The sequence below is a fragment of the Myxine glutinosa genome, chromosome 6 (assembly GCF_964187855.1).
Source record: "Myxine glutinosa chromosome 6, kmMyxGlut1.1, whole genome shotgun sequence".
Classification (NCBI taxonomy): Eukaryota; Metazoa; Chordata; class Myxini; order Myxiniformes; family Myxinidae; genus Myxine; species Myxine glutinosa.
Window position 1 is genome coordinate 147,345,636 of NC_136266.1, and position 18,680 is coordinate 147,364,315.

An 18,680-nucleotide genomic window follows, 5' to 3' on the forward strand; every position below is an offset into this window, starting at 1 on the left:
GAGAGAGATAGATAGAGATAGAGAGAGATAGAGAGAGATAGATAGAGAGAGATAGAGATAGAGATAGAGATAGAGATAGAGATAGAGAGAGAGAGAGAGATAGAGAGAGATAGAGAGAGATAGAGATAGAGATAGAGATAGAGATAGAGAGAGATAGAGAGAGATAGAGATAGAGAGAGATAGAGAGAGATAGAGAGAGATAGAGATAGAGAGAGATAGAGAGAGATAGAGATAGATAGAGATAGAGATAGAGATAGAGATAGAGAGAGATAGAGATAGAGATAGAGAGAGATAGAGAGAGATAGAGAGAGATAGAGATAGAGATAGAGATAGAGATAGAGAGAGAGAGAGAGAGAGAGAGAGAGAGAGAGAGAGAGAGAGAGAGAGAAAGAAAAAGAAAGGCAGAGGAAACAGATATGTACAAGTGTTCGGTTGTTTCAGGTTCACCAGTGAAGATCGAAAGACAGTGGGTGGAGATGAGAGATGACTGATGACTTGAGATGGTGTTGTAATGCCTGCTCAAAACTCAGGAGGGAAGATGAGGATTGGACTCCCAGTTGTGAGCCACTCATCCACTGCCTTTTCCCCTTGAATAAGATCGTTCAACGCTCGATCACCGTAATTGTCCAGAGCATCTCTTTGCTTTTGACAGAAATTTGGAATGCCATCCAGGCCCGGGCCTTTGAATTTTGACATTTCTGTGAGTCATTTTCTAATTATCTGTTTGCCAATTATCAATCTAGGCATATCCCCTCAATGTTGTTTCTTCTTTTTCAAGTTTGAGATCCATTACGTCTCCTTGTTGTCTTCTTTTCAGTTTTCATAAATCCAATTCCACCGTTTTTCTAGTTTGTCTTTTTCCAGGGCGTGGGGTTTGCAACATTCTGCTTCTCTTTCCTTAGTTGTATATTGAATCGTATCGGTTTGTTTTCAAACAGCTAGTCATAACATCCGCCCACCTTTGGTAGCGGAGGTAATGTTTTTACCTGTCTGTTTGTTGGTCTGCTTGTGAGAGCAGGATATCTCAAAAACATTTGGACAGATTCGGACGAAACTTGGTAGACAGGTTAGGTGTGTGAAAAGAACAAGCCGATTCTATTTTGGTCAGGGTCCGGATGTAGATCTGGCCTGTCAGTGGGATACAAAACGTACACTGTTCACCCTGGTGTATGTATGCGCTCTACTGAGTGCTGTTCTACTTACCTCTGCCACCAAAGGTGGATGGAGGTTATGTATTCACCCCTGTCTGTTTGTTTGTTTGTGAACAGGATATCTGGAAAGGTTGTCAGGGATTCGGCCGAAATTTGGTGGAGAGATTGGGTCTGTGACAAGGACGAAATGATTCGATTTGGGTGAATATCCGGGTCTGGATCTGGATCCGAGAATTTTTTATGTGATTCTTCACCATTGAAATATATTTGAAAAAATATGTATATCACGATATCTCTAAGCTGCACTGCAATACCAGTACTGCAAGTTGGTTTATAGCTTTGATTTTGTCATTGGTGAGAGGGATGATTTCAGAATCAGTGTTATTCTGCATAGCTCATCTTTGCTGATTATTATTTGACGCATTTTTGTGCTGTATCTTTTTCCACTCAAGCTGTGGACCTTCTTATTGTTCTGAAGTATTTGTAGGATGCTTCGTTTTCGCGTTCCTGTATTGTTGTGCTTCCATTGATTAAGATAGTTCTTTTTTTTTTTTACCAGAAAGAAATGTGCATTTGGCACATTTGTCAAGACCAAATTCCATTTGAATGTCCTCTGAGTACTGCTTTACTAGTCGGAGTTGATCGACCAATTTGTTATCATTTGGTGCGAAGAGTTTCAGATCATCCATGTGCAGTAGATGTGTCACCTTTGTAGGTTCTTTGGTCATTTGTCTTTTGGACGTTAGATTGTATCCATGTCCTTGTTCATTGATGAGGTTACTCAGTGAGTCCAGAGCCAGACAAAACAGGAGGGGGGAAAAGCTGTCACCTTGTAAGATACCACGTCGTATCTTTAACCCTGGGATTTCGATCTTTTCTCCCAAGTGAGGTAGTATCAGCATTGTATTCCAGAGAGTCATTGCTTTGTCTATCAGTGTGACTATTTGAGGGTTAACTACTTGCATGCAGGGGTGTCTAGAGAAGGGGACAGGGTGGGGGTTGCTGCCTCTGGGCCTGGGGTCCGTTGAAGGGCCCGGGCTCCTCCTGTTTTTTTGTTTTTTTTTTAAACAGTACAGTGAAACCCCTCAACAGCTCATCCTCATTTCCTCTGTTATGTTTAAACCCAGAAGCTGATTTGGCTTTCCTTGCCGGCATTATTGCCGGAAACAAAACAACATTTACCTCTGTTAATGGTACAGTTTCAAACTTTACAGAAAATGGTTATCAACCAGAAATGTGCATTACAAAGAAATGGGTTTGTATCCTCTTTGTCCAAAAAATAATATTAACCATCTCCTCACGTATTTTTTTTGCCAATATTATGGAGAAATAGTGTTCAGCAGTCAAGGGTGCGAATTGACTCGCTCAGTCTAAACGCCCGGCTATCTCCTTTATTTTCGATCACACGGCTAAATAAAAGTGATAATTTGTTGTTAAAAAGTTTTGTTTTTCATGAAAGAAAGTTCCTTAAAAAGTTATAAAAGAGAGAAATGGTGGGGGTGGGGCACCGAGGTTGGTTGCCTCGGGTCCCGTACTGGCTCTCGATGCTCCTGCTTGCATGCATTTTATAATACATTAATTTGGGACACTATCAAAGGCGTTTTTGAAATATATCCAAGCTGTGGATAAGTTGGTTTGCAATTTTCATGTGTGGTCTTGTTTAATAACAAATGGTCTCTAGTTCCATAACAGCCTCTCTTACATCCTTTCTGTTCTGCCTCTACAGCTCCTTGTTGAGTGAGGTTTTTGTAATGGTAACCGCTCTCCAGTGTGGGTGAAAACTATGCAAGTTCAAATGCTGTTTTGAAATATAATTCTTATCACAAACAGATCATTTGTAAGGATGCTCTTCTGTATGGACTATCATGTGCTTTTTCAAATAGCTTTTTTGAGAGAAACCTTTATCACATACAGAGCACTTGTGTGGGCGTTCTGTAGTATGGATGGTACGATGGAGGTTGAAGCTGTCTTTGAAAGAAAAATCCTTATCACAAATGGAGCATTTGTAAGGACGCTCTCCTGTATGGATTATCAAATGCTTTTTCAAATTGCTTTTTTGAGAGAAAGATTTACAACAGACAGAGCAGGTGTGAAGTTGCTCTCCTGTGTGGGTGGTATTGTGGATGCTCAATTTCTGTTTGGATATAAAATCCATATCACAAATAGAGCATTTGTAGGGACGCTCTCCTGTATGGTTCCTCATATGCAATTTCATTGTGCCTTTTTGAGAGAAACCTTTATTACAAATACAGCACTTGTACGGGAGCTCTCCAGTGTGGATGACACTATGACTGTTCAAGTTCTGTTTTGAAATAAAATACTTATCACAAATAGAACATTTGTAAAGACCCTCTCCTGTGTGAATCTTCATATGCATTTTCAAACTGCGTTTTTGAGAAAAAGCTTTATCACAGACTGAGCACTTTTGAGAGCGTTCTCCCCTGTGGATGATACCATGGATGTTTAAGCTATTTTTAGAAATAAAGCTCTTATGACAAATAGAGCATTTGTAAGGCCGCTCTCCTGTATGAATCCTCATATGCAATTTCAAACTGTTTTTTACCGGGAAAGCTTTGTCACAGACAGCACACTTGTGTGGGCGCGCTCCTGTGTGGATGGTACTATGGAGATTCAAGCTCTGTTTGGACATAAATTCCTTGTTACAAATGGAACATTTATTTGGGCATTCGACTGTGTGGATGGTACTGTGGATTTTCAACCTTTGTTTAGATATAAAATCCTTTTCACAAACAGAGCATTTGTAAGGATGATCTCCTGTATGGATTCTCATATGCATTTTCATTGTGCCTTTTTGAGAGAAAGATTTATCACAGACTAAACACTTGTGTGGACGCTCTCCAGTATGGATGGTACTATGACTGTTCAAGCTCTGTTTAGAAATAAAATCCTTGTGACAAATAGAGCACTTGTAAGGACGCTCTCCCGTATGGATATTCATATGCAATTTTAAACTGCGTTTTTGAGAGAAAGCTTTATCACAGACAGAGCATTTGTGTGGGCGCTCTCCCGTGTGGGTGATACTATGGATCTTTAAGCTTTTTTTACATCTGAAATGCTTCTCACAAATAGAGCATGTGTAAGGACGTTCTCCTGTATGGATCCTCATATGCAATTTTAAACTGCGTTTTTGAGAGAAACATTTATCACAGACAGAACACTTGTGAGGGTATTCTCCAGTGTGGACGATACCATGGACATGCAAGCACTGTTTGGATATAAAATCCTTATCACAAATAGAGCATTTGTGGGGGCGCTCTCCGGTGTGTGTGATGCTATGGAAGTTCAATTGCTGTTTTGAAATAAAATCCTTACCACAAATCGAGCATGTGTAAGGACGCTCTCCTGTATGGATCCTCATGTGCATTTTCAAATTGCTTTTTAATGAGAAACCTTTATCGCAGAAAGAGCACTTTTGCGGATGCTCTCCAGTGTGGATGACACTATGGACGTTTAAGCTCTGTTTAGAAATAAAATCCTTATCACAAATAGAGCATTTGTAAGGACGCTCTCCTGTATGGATCATTGTATGCATTTTTAAACTGCGTTTTTGAGAGAAAGCCTTATCACATACAGAGCACTTGTGCGGCCATTCTCTAGTATGGATCCTCATGTGTATTTTGACATTTCTCGTTGAAGCAAAATCCATCCTGCACACATTACATTTATAACACATTTGCTTTTCAACAACCTTTTTTTGTTTGTTTGATTTCATATTAATCTTTGTACTGTTTTGACCAGACCTGCACTTGTATTTTGAATGTAGTGAGTCTTGCTCTCGTGATTGTTTCTTCACAAAAGAATTCTTCTTCACTGTCAAGCTGCCACTGGACTTTATTTTTCCAATAGTACTTCTTGATTGTTCTACAAAAAAAACAAAAAAAAGAAGAAATCATTTTCCATTTTTTGTCAAACTCAAAGTGCAAAATATTTTAGATTCTAAAATAATAAAATATACACTGTATTCTTTTCCTGGATGTCCAGGCCTTGACTTGTACTCAGAATCAACTTGTCAAAAAGGTGTAATACATTCAATTGAATAAATGGAATTTTTTTGCAAAGTGTGATTTTTTCAGAAAAAAAAAAATTTGTATAATTTTTAATTTGAAACAGTCACAGAAATCGTTGTCCAAACCGTTTGCTGATTGTGTGAGCAATTAAACGTTAATCCGCACACTGACGCATGCAAAATTATCAAATCAATGAGTACTCACTCAACAATTACGTTTGAGCAATATCTTACAATCCCAATCATATGTATCCATCCTTAATATGTCATCTCAAAATGCCTCCCGTAAAGTCACGCAAGTCGTACATGGCAGATTTTCAGTTGGAAGTTAACTTTGTTAAGGAAAATGGCGAATATGGCTACACACAGGAAATACAGTATGAGCAAAAATTGTAGCTTCTTTTAGATGCTTTACCTCTAAATGATAACAAAGATGTTGAAAAACTATTTAAATTGCTAATTTATCCAAAACGCTGTCCCATAAATTATTTAAATTAATATCCACATAACAGCTCTTTAATATTCAGGATCATGGACGTGCTGTTGGCAGCGATGCGGTTTTCTTTATTTTTTTGTACACTCAGTCGAGGCTCGTATAAGACCTAACACAAAGAACATATACCAAAGGGAGCGGGAGACAAGGGGGGACAAAAAGGGAAGCGCGACAACAGTAGGCAACAGGAACATCAGGAGATCTGTGGAAAAGAGAAGGTTGGGCAGGGTACATGGGATAAACAGATGGACACTATAGGGGCTTTCTGGAAAGAAAACAGGGAATTTGAATTAGGTGGGTTTGGGGTGGATTAACGGGAGTAGAAAAGATCAAGGTTTTGGATGGGGGAAGATATGAGATGGTGGTGAACAGCTGTTTTAAAGACCTGGAGGGAGAAGTGGGATTGAAGAGAGTGTGGGAGTTTGTTCCAGAGGCGGGAAAAAAGAGGAAAGAAAGAGTGAAGGTGAGCAGATAGTCTTAATGTTGGCGGTTTCACCAGAAGAGGGTTGCTGGCAGATCTTGTGCGACCTGTAGGAATATTTGGGGGACAGAGCACAGACAGAGCAGGGGGTGCAAGGCTGGAGAGGAGTCGATAGAAGATAGAAGGTAGAAGACCGCCAACCTGCCTGTGGTGAAAGGCTCTCAGAATCGGCTCCATCGTGGAAGAAACCAATGATCCTAAAAGCCTTGGTTTCTACAGCGTGAAGCCGCACTAGGTATTTATGAGGCAGGAGCACCAGCCGAGATGGGAGAGCAGTACTCCATCAAGCTGCGGATGAAAGCTTTGTATGTGTTGAAAAGCTCAGTAATGCCAAGAAAGGACTTTGCACGATGGAGGATAGAAATGTGGCTTTCCTAGGAAAAATCATGGCAGATAGTGAGAACCAAAAGCTTGAGTGACAGAACTTCTTCGTGAGGTTTGTTAAGAAAGTATATGGAAGGGGTTTCCAGACTTTTTTGGAGAGGAAAGGTGAGAGTGTGAGGTTTGTCAGGATTGAAAGACATGTTCCACATGTTTGACCAGTTTGTGATTTTATTCAGGTCTGCAGAGAGTGAAGAGGCTGCTGCCTGCCAATCTGAGGAATGAGAGATGGAGCAGCAGAGAGTGGAGCCATCAGCAAAGAGATAGCCAGGATTTTCCAGAGAGTCGGAGAGATCATTGATGAAGATGAAAAAAGCCCAGGGCCCAGAACACTGCCTTGAGGAACTCCAGCCTGAACAGGAAGAGGAGATGAGAGAATTCCATTTAGATCAACACGTTCACTACGACAGGAGAGTCTAGAAGTCTAGAAGTTTGATAGCTGCTTGACAACCAGCCCAGTCAGCCTCAGTGAAATTCCAGACTCGTTTGAAGTGAGGTGGCTCTCTGAGAATGGCCAGAGAGATGTCACATTAACAAGCATATAATCAGATGAACCAATTGAGGCAGAAGAAGAACAGCAGATATTTGCAGCGATATTAGTCATAACCAAATACAGACAACATTATGTACCATTGATTGAGACCCGGGTCGAGAAATTGACAGATTGTGTCAGTCACAATGAGTCGCAGAAGTCCTTTGCTGAGGTGTCATGGCAGGTGCGAGGGGTACCCATGCCCAGCCAGCTGGCATGATGAAAATTTAAATTGCCACATGTGAGGAAGAGAGAGTTGGGATGAGCGGATATAAGTTGGTCCATGTTGTCCGACAGCGAGATGTAAATGGAGTCCTCAATGTTTGGAGGACGGTACAACACACACATGAACAAAAGGTGGGAGTGGAGAGGAAGCCGCAGCCAGAGGTACTCCTGGGGGTGGGGTGGAGAGAGGGCAGTGCAGGGAGAGTGAGGAAGAGAGTCTTTGATAAATGTAGCAACCCCACCACCCAGACGAGACTCAGATCTATCATACCGGAGGAAGGAGTAATCAGGAAGGTCTCATCGTCTCAACTAAGAAGTCAGACACGTCTTGAAGGAGGAAGTTTTCTGTTAAGCAGATGAAGTCTGGTTTGTTATAAGTAACCTGTATGGAGAGATCAATCAGGTTTGAGCAAATGCCCAGATGTTTGAGGTCCATACCATTAAGAAAGAAGGAGCCTCAGGTAGGGGATGGTGGGGGAGAGGGGATGGTGGGGGAGGGTAAGTTGAGGGAGGAGAGGGGGAAGTAGGGAGAGATGTTGCCGATGTCAGATTGCAGAAGAGCTGGGAGAGAGGGCAGGAGGAGAAGGAGAACAAAAGCTTAAGTGATGATGGGTTGAGGAATTGTGACAATAAGCGTTGTGACAGTGTCAGGGAGGAATCTTGTCAGGAAAACCTGCATGGTTCTGATTGACTGACAGTTTTGCTAACGACTGTAGTTGATCTAGCTTAATCTTATACTCCAAATCGACATATCTATCTATAATTCCAGTAATCTCTGTGTGTTTGTTTGTCTGTGACCGCTGTTTCTCGACAACCACGGGTCCGATATACTTGAAACTTGCCAGGTATATTGCTGGGGACCCGAGGATGTGCCTTTTCAAGGTTTCATATTAATCGGACAAGTAGTTACCGAGCTATGTCCAAAAAACGATTCAACCAATCAGAGAGCAGCGAGTTATCACGTGTGCCGAACGTGGCGAACAGACTCTGCCTCGGACGGCACATTTGAGAGCGTATTCATTTATTTCACGTTGGCAAACTATGTTGCCGCTATGTTGGCGTTAAACTATGTTTTAAAACTAATTAAAACTAATTTGCGATTCTTTCGCTTTCCTGCGCGTTTGTGCACGCTATGGCGATTTCTTTACCAAACTCCGCAAGCCGTTCGCTTTGGACCAAACCATTTCATGTAAATAGAGGGGGGGGATTGTCACCGTACTCGCAAGCCGTTCGCTTTGGACCAAACCATTTCATGTAAATAGAGGGGGGGGATTGTCACCGTACTCGCAAGCCGTTCGCTTTGGACCAAACCATTTCATGTAAATAGAGGGGGGGGGGGGGATTGTCACCGTACTCGCAAGCCGTTCGCTTTGGCTTTGCGAATGGACCAAACCATTTCATGTAAATAGAGGGGGGGGGGGATATAATTTTCGATATATATATAGTACGGGCATGCCCTAGTCTATGAATAATGGAAAGAAAAATGGGGAAATTAGCCAATTCGACTTGCAAACCACATCGACATGTACGCCGGAATATACGATATTCTGCATTCAAAATATCAAGGGCTGAATTTACGAAAGGCGTTTAAAAATTAGACTCGGGTAGAAATGCCAATGTGCGATGATCACCAGTTTAAAGTTCGTCGCAAATCGCCGAAGAGTGATTAATCTAATGCACAATCAAAACCTCATCATAAGCATTTAAATCACAACAAAACTTTTAAATGTGGGCAACCACATGTTTAAGAGTATGTTGAAGGCCTTGAATCAAACATAGCATGATTTTTAATTGTTTCTTAACATGGGATGGTGAATATCGTATAGATGCGTTAGGAGTGCTTGAAATAGCTCAAAAGAAGGCAGAAGAGGATAGTAATGTGGCAATATTAAATTGGTCCAGTGTTACAAACTCTCAAATGAATCATTTTGGTGCTGTTGAATCTTGTGTAAGATGACCTGGATTAACCTGCGATGAGGAGCAATGCGCTGAATCCCCTTCAACAATTGTCTGTGGTGCTGCGATTCTATGCAAGTGCATCATTTAAATTTGGATGTTCGAGATATGTGCGGTGTCTCAAAGGCTAATCAGATGTTTGGACATGTACAACTCATTGGCTGTTTATCTCCCTTCACAAATTGCTCTCTGGTCGGGCGGATTAGCTGTGTGCGTACAACGATATTTTTGACAGCGTTTAATGTTTATGCGTGTGTTTGCAAGATGCAAGATGCTCACTGTGATTATTATGAAGAAGAAGATGATTTATATTTGACGACATCTGTGCTTGGCTTGGAGACGTATTTAATGCACGCCAACTTGGCTGGAGTGAGGGATTCTGGATGCTGTGAGCAACAGCTTAGACAATCCTCATTAATGGGTAAGGAGGGCTCTTTTTGTGGAATATTATATCATACGTATAATTTCGCAAATGAAATGTAATCGAATTGTAACAAGATATATGCATGATTGTATTTGCATGTATGCCTGTTTTTCTTGGATCGGTGCTGTGACAGTTTGAGTGAAAATAGCCTACCTTTGACCACAAGAGGCATCTATCGGATTCATTACACTCACTAAGTAACGTTTGTAAATTCAGCCTTAAATGGTCATTTTAAAGGTTTCTGCTCACCAGGTGCAGAACAGGCAGTGCTGTCATTTGTCAAAGGAACATCCGACTCTTCCTTTACAGAAGCGTATCTCAAAGCTTCTGAGAGAGAAGAATCATTTTTGTTTTGTATGCATTCCACTTTCACAGGATAGACATCACCTGCACACAATTCAGGGTCAGTATTTTGCAGGACACAAAGTTTAAAACTTCCAAATATAAATCAGGTCAACAAGACATTTAATCAATCAAGAAAAAGGATTTTCTAAATATCACAGAATTACTACACCGTTCCAGGACATTTGGTCCAGGTCTTTCCTGCAACCTCCTCCCAGCACATGTATCAAAATAAGACATTGCTGCTGAGACAGCCAGCTCCAAAACTTACGATGAAGCTACTTTTCCAATGCCTTTTTTGAAAATACCCCATTTGATGTAGCACACTCTGTTATGTGGTGTAGCATACTTTCCCCCCCCCCCCCCCCGAGGCATGCTTCTTTGATGCACGTTAAAATAGCCAAGAATAGAATAACGCACATGTGACGCGTTGTTCAGTCCACAACAAAACCATCACAGCAACAACAAGCGAAGAAAAAGTGACGACGTCGACGCAAGGTACGCACACGGCACGTACGCACGCACACGTCATGTCCGAATGCGTGCACAACCGTAACGGGTTCTCGGGGGAAAAAAAGGCAAAATGTTTTGCAACACCCCTTAATAGAGCAGTTCACCGACGTGCATTGACAATATTAGAGGATTGATGCAATCCTCTGAAGAAATACGATAATATTAAATTGGTCCAGTGTTACAAACTCTCAAAGGAATCATTTTGGCGGCTGCTGAATCTTGTGCAAGATGACCTGGAATAACCTACGATGAGGAGCAATGTGCTGAATCCCCTTCAACAATTGTCTGTAGTGCTGCGATTCTATGCAAGTGCATCATTTAAATTGGATGTTCGAGATATGTGCGGTATCTCAAAGGCTAATCAGATGTTTGGACATGTACAACTCATTGGCTGATTATCTCCCGAAACAAATTGCTATCTGGATGGGCGGATTAGCTGTGCGCGTACAACGATATTTTTGACAGCGTTTAAGGTTTATGCATGGATTTGCAAGATGCTCACTTCGTGCCATTCGTAAATTCAGCCTTAAATGGTAATTTTGTAGGTTTCTGCTCACCAGGTGCAGAACAGTCAGTGCTGTCATTTGTCAAAGGAACATCCGACTCTTCCTTTACAGAAGCGTATCTCAAAGCTTCTGAGAGAGAAGAATCATTTTTGTTTGGTGTGCATTCCACTTTCACAGGATAGACATCACCTGCATACAATTCAGTGTCAGTCTTTTGCAGGACACAAAGTTGAAAACTTCAGGTCAACAAGACATTTAATCAATCAAGAAAAAGCATTTTCTAAATATCACAGAATTACTACACCATTGCAGGACATTTGGTCCATGTCTTTACTACAACCTCCTCCCAGGACATGTATCAAAATTTGACATTGCTGCTGAGACAGCTGGCTCCAAAACATACGATGAAGCTACTTTTCCAATGCCTTTTTTGAAAATACCCCATTTGATGTAGCATACCCTGTTATGTGGTGTCGGTGCTGCTGAATGACATCTCTGTATGATGGTATGACAATATAGTCAGGTTCAGTATGTCCAGATTTAAAGTTTCGTTGGATTTTTTGGGGGATTTGGAAAACTATATATTTTTGGAAACTATATTGTATATTCAGTCAGAAAACCAATGTTGCGATTTGCACAGACTCCTGTATGGCGGCCATCTTGGATTTTCAAAATTGCCACCGTAGAACTAATGTTTCTCAATATCTCAGCTTCTAAATAACATAGAGCTTTGATTCTAACGGCTAAACATACATTTTCAAGGGCCCCGAATCCAATGGTAACAAGTTTGATAAGCTAAACATGACCATAGAGCTCCTATGTGGCGGCCATCTTGGATTTTTCAAACTGGCCGCCGTAAAATTGATGTTTCTCAGGATCTCATCTTCTAAATAAGACGGAGCTTTGATTTTTCTAAATCCCAAAAACAATCCAACGAAATCTAAAATCTGGACATGCTGAACCTGACTGTGTTGACTGTAATGAGAAATACTATTCTACTGCGAGTGTTTTGCCCTTTGTGGGCCTTTGTGGCATACTGCCAAATAACACAGATACTCCTAATGTTCATGAGAACTTAAAATCTGTTTACGGGTGGACCAGCTACTAAAGTAATAAGTTTGATCCCCAGGGTACAGCTGAGGAAAATAATTAGTTTACAGCGTGTGTTTTTGTATTATTTATATACTGAGCAATATACCTGATATTGTGGTGATGGTGGTAGTGTATTTGTAGCCTATTATACATCAATATGTCTGTGGTGGTGGTTGTATATATCGGTGACGGTTCCCTTTGCTTTGCTGTCTTTGCAGGTTCTACATGTCACATTATGAGTGAGATGCAACAAGATGGTGAAGGGGCGGGGCAAGCCCAGGAGTCCACGAACTGTAAGCAGTGCATTTTATGCAAGGCTGATGTCAAGAAAGGATCCTTGGTGTTAAACCCCAGAATAGATTCCTACCAACATTTATTGAAGACAATAGAAGAAAGGGCCAGTTTGCATGATGGCATCTACGTTCAAGTCCATAAACAACTCCAAAACAGCACAAAAGAAACACTCTCTACAGAGAAGGCAGTTTGGCATCGCACTTGTTACTCCAGTGCAACTAACAAGAGCGAGATACAACGTGCCAGAGACCGCCATGCGCATGCAGTAACAACTGGACACTATACTGCAAAAAAACGCAGACAGAAGAGAGGAAGCACAGAAATGGACGAGCCAGGCTCATCAACATCTGATGCAACATCCCCGTTCACACACTCGTGTACAGTGCCACTGGATAAAGAGCAGTGTTTCTTCTGCCAAAAAGATGATGGCCACTACTCTACCAGGTTAGGACTGAAAATGCTGGTCAAGAGCTTAGAGAGGCTGTAGAGAAGTCCCAAGATGCATTATTGAAAACACGATTCAACACATGTATCTCACCAGGTGATGCACACGCAATTGACCTTCGGTACCACAAATCTTGTTGGAGAAGACATGTGTTCCATGTAGTACGAGACAGACCTAGCGCAAACAGAAGCAGCGCAGACAAAGAACTATTGCTGCAACGGGCATGTCTGATTGAGATGATCAACCTGATAGATGTCAAAACACAAAACCAAGGTTATCTCTCCGTGGATGACATTGAAACTACTTATGTCAATATGATTGGCGCAGAACACTTGGAAAAGCATGTACCTACATTCAATAGAAAGTGGCTGAAAGAAAGAATTGTCACTGAGTTGCCAAGCGTGACATCTGTTCTCCAAAAAGACCGAAGAAAATCGGCCATCCTCTACTGTCCAGATGCATGTGAGGAAAGCATGGTTCATTCTGCAATCACAAGTGATGGCGATGACGAGAACAACATGAAGACAATCTACAATGCAGCACAAGTGATACGGAAGAGCATCACAGAATTCATTAAGAAGGACCAGGAAGCAAATACCATACAGGTGTCCAGCGATATCAACGATGTTCCGGCTGAACTATACACCATGATCCGCTGGGTAATGGTAGGGCCTGTCGATATGCTGGAAACTGAGAAGAGGACCAGTGTTGTTGACAGATCAACACTCACTGTGAGTCGGAACATCATGTATGGATTCAAATCCAACAGACAGGTGAAGTACAAACCAAGCAGCGAATCCGCAACTGGTGGATGGGATGGTACTTGTGCATAAGCTGACAAAGAAACCAGCCACTGTAGTGAAAGTCAACGATCTGGGTGAATGCGTCAATGACAGACTCATGTCTCTAACAAAAGATTGTGATGAGATCATACTGGTCTTTGACACGTACAAAAACGATTCTCTGAAGAGTGCTACCAGGGCTAAAAGAAGGCAAGGAAAGGATGCAGTACAGTATCAAGTCAGAGATGACACCAACATCAAACATCCCAATGAGCAGATTCCTTTCTCATGACAAAACAAAGGCTGATCTGACTGACTATCTGGCAGCGAAAACTCTAGAATACAACAGTCACTCATCCAAGTTGATCATCACGTCTGCTTCAGGGCGTACTAGGAGCAACAGTGACCTGCTCTTCGAGGACAACAACCATGAAGAAGCTGACATCCTGTTGATCCACCAGGCCGTGCTGGCATCCCAGCGAAACCCACATGATGCGCAGTTGGTGTTCTTCTCTCCCGACACAGATGTCCTGGTACTAGTCATAGCAAACTATGACCTACTGCTGAGGAATACATCCATTTCCATGGCCTCTGGAATACTTCAAATAGAGCCACTGTGGACAGCTCTAGGGGTCGAAAGAGCAAAGGCGTTGCCAGCCTTTCATGCTTTCACAGGGGCAGACAACACTGGGAGGTTCTCTCGAATAGGCAAAGCAACCTGGCTGCATGTCTACCTCAAAGCAAGTGAAGATGTCATAGACACCGTGCGAATGCTTTCAGATGCAACTGAAGTGACGGAGGACATGTTGTCCACACTAGCTAACTTTGTATGCGCTGCTTACTCTCCAAATGGCATCCACATCGACAGCATCCCCGAACTACGATGGTATCTCTTTTGCAAACACATGGCAGAAAGTGACAGGCTTCCTCCTACTCTTGGAGCTCTCAAGCAGCACATCCTTAGAGTCCATATCCAAGCCAGAGTGTGGGGTCAGGCAAGCATTGCTCAACAGGATCCTCAGCTGAATCCCCTGCAAAACGGCTTTTACAAAGACACGGATGGACAAGTGAAACCAACCACAACTGAGGAGCCTCCAGCCCCCAAGGCCATCATTCAAATGGTTAGATGTCAGTGCAAAACAGACTGTTCTTCATCTAGATGTTCCTGCAGAACAAACAACTTGGCTTGTACAGACCTTTGTCAGTGTGACATCCAGTGCCAAAATGATGAGGACTCTCAAGATGTGATGAACGAAAGCGATGATGAGGATGATGATGACTTTACTCAATGATGAATCAAAGCTCTGTGCTCTTTAGAAGATGAGTTACATCAGTTTTACGGCGGCCAGTTTGAAAAATCCAAGATGGCCGCCACATAGGAGCTCTATGGTCATGTCTAGCTTATCGAACTTGTTACCATTGGATTCGGGGCCCTTGAAAATGTATGTTTAGCCGTTAGAATCAAAGCTTTATGTTGTTTAGAAGCTGAGATATTGAGAAACATCAAGTTTACGGCGGCCAGTGTGAAAAATCCAAGATGGCCGCCACATAGGAGCTCTATGGTCATGTCTAGCTTATCGAATTTGTTACCATTGGATTCGGGGCCCTTGAAAATGTATGTTTAGCCGTTAGAATCAAAGCTTTATGTTGTTTAGAAGCTGAGATATTGAGAAACATCAATATACAGCGGCCAGTTTGAAAGATCCAAGATGGCCGCCACATAGGAGCTCTATGGTCAAGTCTAGCTTATCGAAGTTGTTACCATTGGATTCGGGGCCCTTGAAAATGTATGTTTAGCCGTTAGAATCAAAGCTCTTTGTTATTTAGAAGCTGAGATATTGAGAAAAATTAGTTCTACGGTGGCAATTTTGAAAATCCAAGATGGCCGCCATACAGGAGTCTGTGCAAATAGCAACATTGGTTTTCTGACTGACTATACAATATAGTTTCCAAAAATATATCGTTTTCCAAATCCCCCAAAAATTCCAACGAAATTACATAGTGAACCTGACTAATATGACAGTGTGGGCAGTATGATATCTCTGTCCATGTAACCAACATTTAGCCAATCATAGGCGTTATCTAATCAGGTTGAGATAATGACATGAGGAATATGTATCTGCAATATGAATAGTACAGCAGGGACATCGGGAGATCTGTGGAAGGGAGAGGGCTGGGAGGGTGGAGGGGGGGGGGGGGATCAGGGTGGGGGTCGGAGTGAGGTATAAAAAAATTGGACATCACTAGGACTTTCAGGAAAGGAGATAATAAAGGGAGCGGGAGACAAGAGGGGGAGAGAAAGGGGCGCCAAATTGATCCATATAGCTGCATGAAGAAGTTCATGTATTTTAACCAATAGGTGTAGGGCGCCCCTTTATATTCGCTTTTCGAGAGCATTACTTGGTTCCTCATAAGAACACATGGGTAGTACAGCATGCACACGAGATTTTTTTTGAATGTCCCTTCTTTTCTCATGTTTGGCATTTTATGCAAGCTATGGAATGTCCCTTCTTTTCTATACTTTGCCACATGGCACAGACCACATAAAAGGTCTTTTTCTATGCCCCTGACATTTTCCCCCAAGAATAACAACAAAACTTTAAATTTTGGCAACCACATGTTTCAGAGTGTGCTTAAGGCCTTGAAACAAGCATTGCAAGACTTTTAATTGGAAGTTAACATGAGATCGGAAATATCATACATATGCGTTAGGAGTGCTTCAATTAGTTCAATAGAAGGCAGAACATGATAGTAATAAGGCAGTTCACCAACGTGCATTGAGAATATTAGAGGATTGATGCAATTCTCTGAAGAAATACGATAATATTAAATTGGTCCAGTGTTACAAACTCTCAAAGGAATCATTTTTGCGGCTGCTGAATCTTGTGTAAGATGACCTGGAATAACCTACGATGAGGAGCAATGTGCTGAATCCCCTTCAACAATTGTCTGTGGTGCTGCGATTCTATGCAAGTGCATCATTTAAATTGGATGTTCGAGATATGTGCGGTATCTCAAAGGCTAATCAGATGTTTGGACATGTACAACTAATTGGCTGTTTATCTCCCGAAACAAATTGCTATCTGGATGGGCGGATTAGCTGTGCGCATACAACGATATTTTTGACAGCGTTTAAGGTTTATGCATGGGTTTGCAAGATGCTCACTTGGTGCCGTTTGTAAATTCAGCCTGAAATGGTAATTTTGTAGGTTTCTGCTCACCAGGTGCAGAACAGGCAGTGCTGTCATTTGTCAAAGGAACATCTGACTCTTCCTTTACAGAAGCATATCTCAAAGCTTCTGAGAGAGAAGAATCATTTTTGTTTGGTGTGCATTCCACTTTCACAGGATAGACATCACCTGCATACAATTCAGTGTCAGTCTTTTGCAGGACACTAATTTTAAAACTTCCAAATATAAATCAGGTCAACAGGACATTTATTCAGTCGAGAAAAAGCATTTTCTAAATATCACAGAATTACTACTCCATTACAGGACATTTGGTCCACGTCTTTACCACAACCTCCTCCCAGCACATGTATCAAAATAAGACATTGCTGCTGAGACAGTCAGCTCGAAAACTTACGAGGAAGCTACTTTCCTAATGCCTTTTTTGAAAACACCCCATTTGATGTAGCATACTCTGTTATGTGGTGTAGGTGCTGCTGAAGCAGTTTTTTGGCAAGGGTCAGGCTGGGCGGTATGCCATCTCTCCCCATGTTACCAACATTTAGCCAATCACATCTGTTATATAATCAGGTTGAGATAATGACATGAGCAATATATATCTGCAATATGAATAGTACAGCAGGGACATCGGGAGATCTGTGGAAGGGAGAGGGCTGGGAGGGGGGGAATAGGGTTGGGGTCGGAGGGAGGTATAAAACAATTGGACATCACATGGACTTTCAGGGAAGAAGATAATAAAGGGAGCGGGAGACAAGAGGGGGAGAGAAAGGGGCGCCAAATTGATCCATATAGCTGCATGAAGAAGTTAATGTATTTTAACCAATAGGTGTAGGGCACCCCTTTATATTAGCTTTTCGAGAGCATTACTTGGTTCCTCATAAGAACACAAGCGAAGTACAGCATGCACACGAGATTTTTTTGAATGTCCCTTCTTTTCTCATGTTTGGCATTTTGTACAAGCTATGGAATGTCCCTTCTTTTCTATACTTTGCCATATGGGACATCCCATATAAAGGGTCCTTTTCTATGCCCCTGACATTTTCCCCCAAGAATAACAACAAAACTTTAAATTTTGGCAACCGCGTGTTTAAGAGTGTGTTTCAGGCCTTGAAGCAGGCATTGCAGGACTTTTAATTGGAAGTTAACATGGGATCGGAAATATCAAACATAGAAGTTAGGAGTGCTTGAATTAGCTCAATTGGAGGCAGAAGATGATAGTAATAGAGCAGTTCACCAACGTGCATTGAGAATCTTAGAGGATTGATGCAATTCTCTGAAGAAACCTGACAATATTAAATTGGTCCAGTGTTACAAACTCTCAAAGGAATCATTTTGGCGGCTGCTGAATCTTGTGTAAGATGACCTGGATTAACCTACGATGAGGAGCAATGCGCTGAATCCCCTTCAACAATTGTCTGTAGTGCTGCGATTCTATGCAAGTGCATCATTTAAATTTGGATGTTCGAGATATGTGCGGTGTCTCAAAGGCTAATCAGATGTTTGGACATGTACAACTAATTGGTTGTTTATCTCCCGACATAAATTGCTCTCTGGTCGGGCGGATTAGCTGTGCGCGTACAACGATATTTTTGACAGCGTTTAAGGTTTATGCGTGCGTTTGCAAGATGCTCACTTCGTGCCGTTCGTAAATTCAGCCTTAAATGGTAATTTTCTAGGTTTCTGCTCACCAAGTGCAGAACAGTCAGTGCTGTCATTTGTCAAAGGAACATCCGACTCTTCCTTCACAGAAGCGTATCTCAAAGCTTCTGAGAGAGAAGAATCATTTTTGTTTGGTGTGCATTCCACTTTCACAGGATAGACATCACCTGCATACAATTCAGTGTCAGT

General features: G+C 41.9%; 1 protein-coding gene across 6 annotated transcripts in view; it reads right to left on the bottom strand.

The window, feature by feature from the left end:
• Positions 1–351: 351 nt before the first annotated feature.
• The window catches only part of LOC137429473 (uncharacterized), a 483,513-nt gene continuing 465,184 nt past the window's right edge, over positions 352–18,680 (bottom strand). For all 6 annotated transcript variants that reach the window (XM_078780686.1, XM_078780689.1, XM_078780688.1 and 3 more), the window contains 5 exons: positions 18,521–18,658; positions 16,866–17,003; positions 11,083–11,220; positions 9,920–10,057; positions 352–5,033 (listed from right to left, as the gene is read on the bottom strand). In XM_078780686.1, the coding sequence (XP_078636812.1) occupies positions 2,983–5,033; positions 9,920–10,057; positions 11,083–11,220; positions 16,866–17,003; positions 18,521–18,658 (2,603 nt within the window). In that variant the 3' untranslated portion in view covers positions 352–2,982. The remainder of the gene's footprint in view (positions 5,034–9,919; positions 10,058–11,082; positions 11,221–16,865; positions 17,004–18,520; positions 18,659–18,680) is intronic.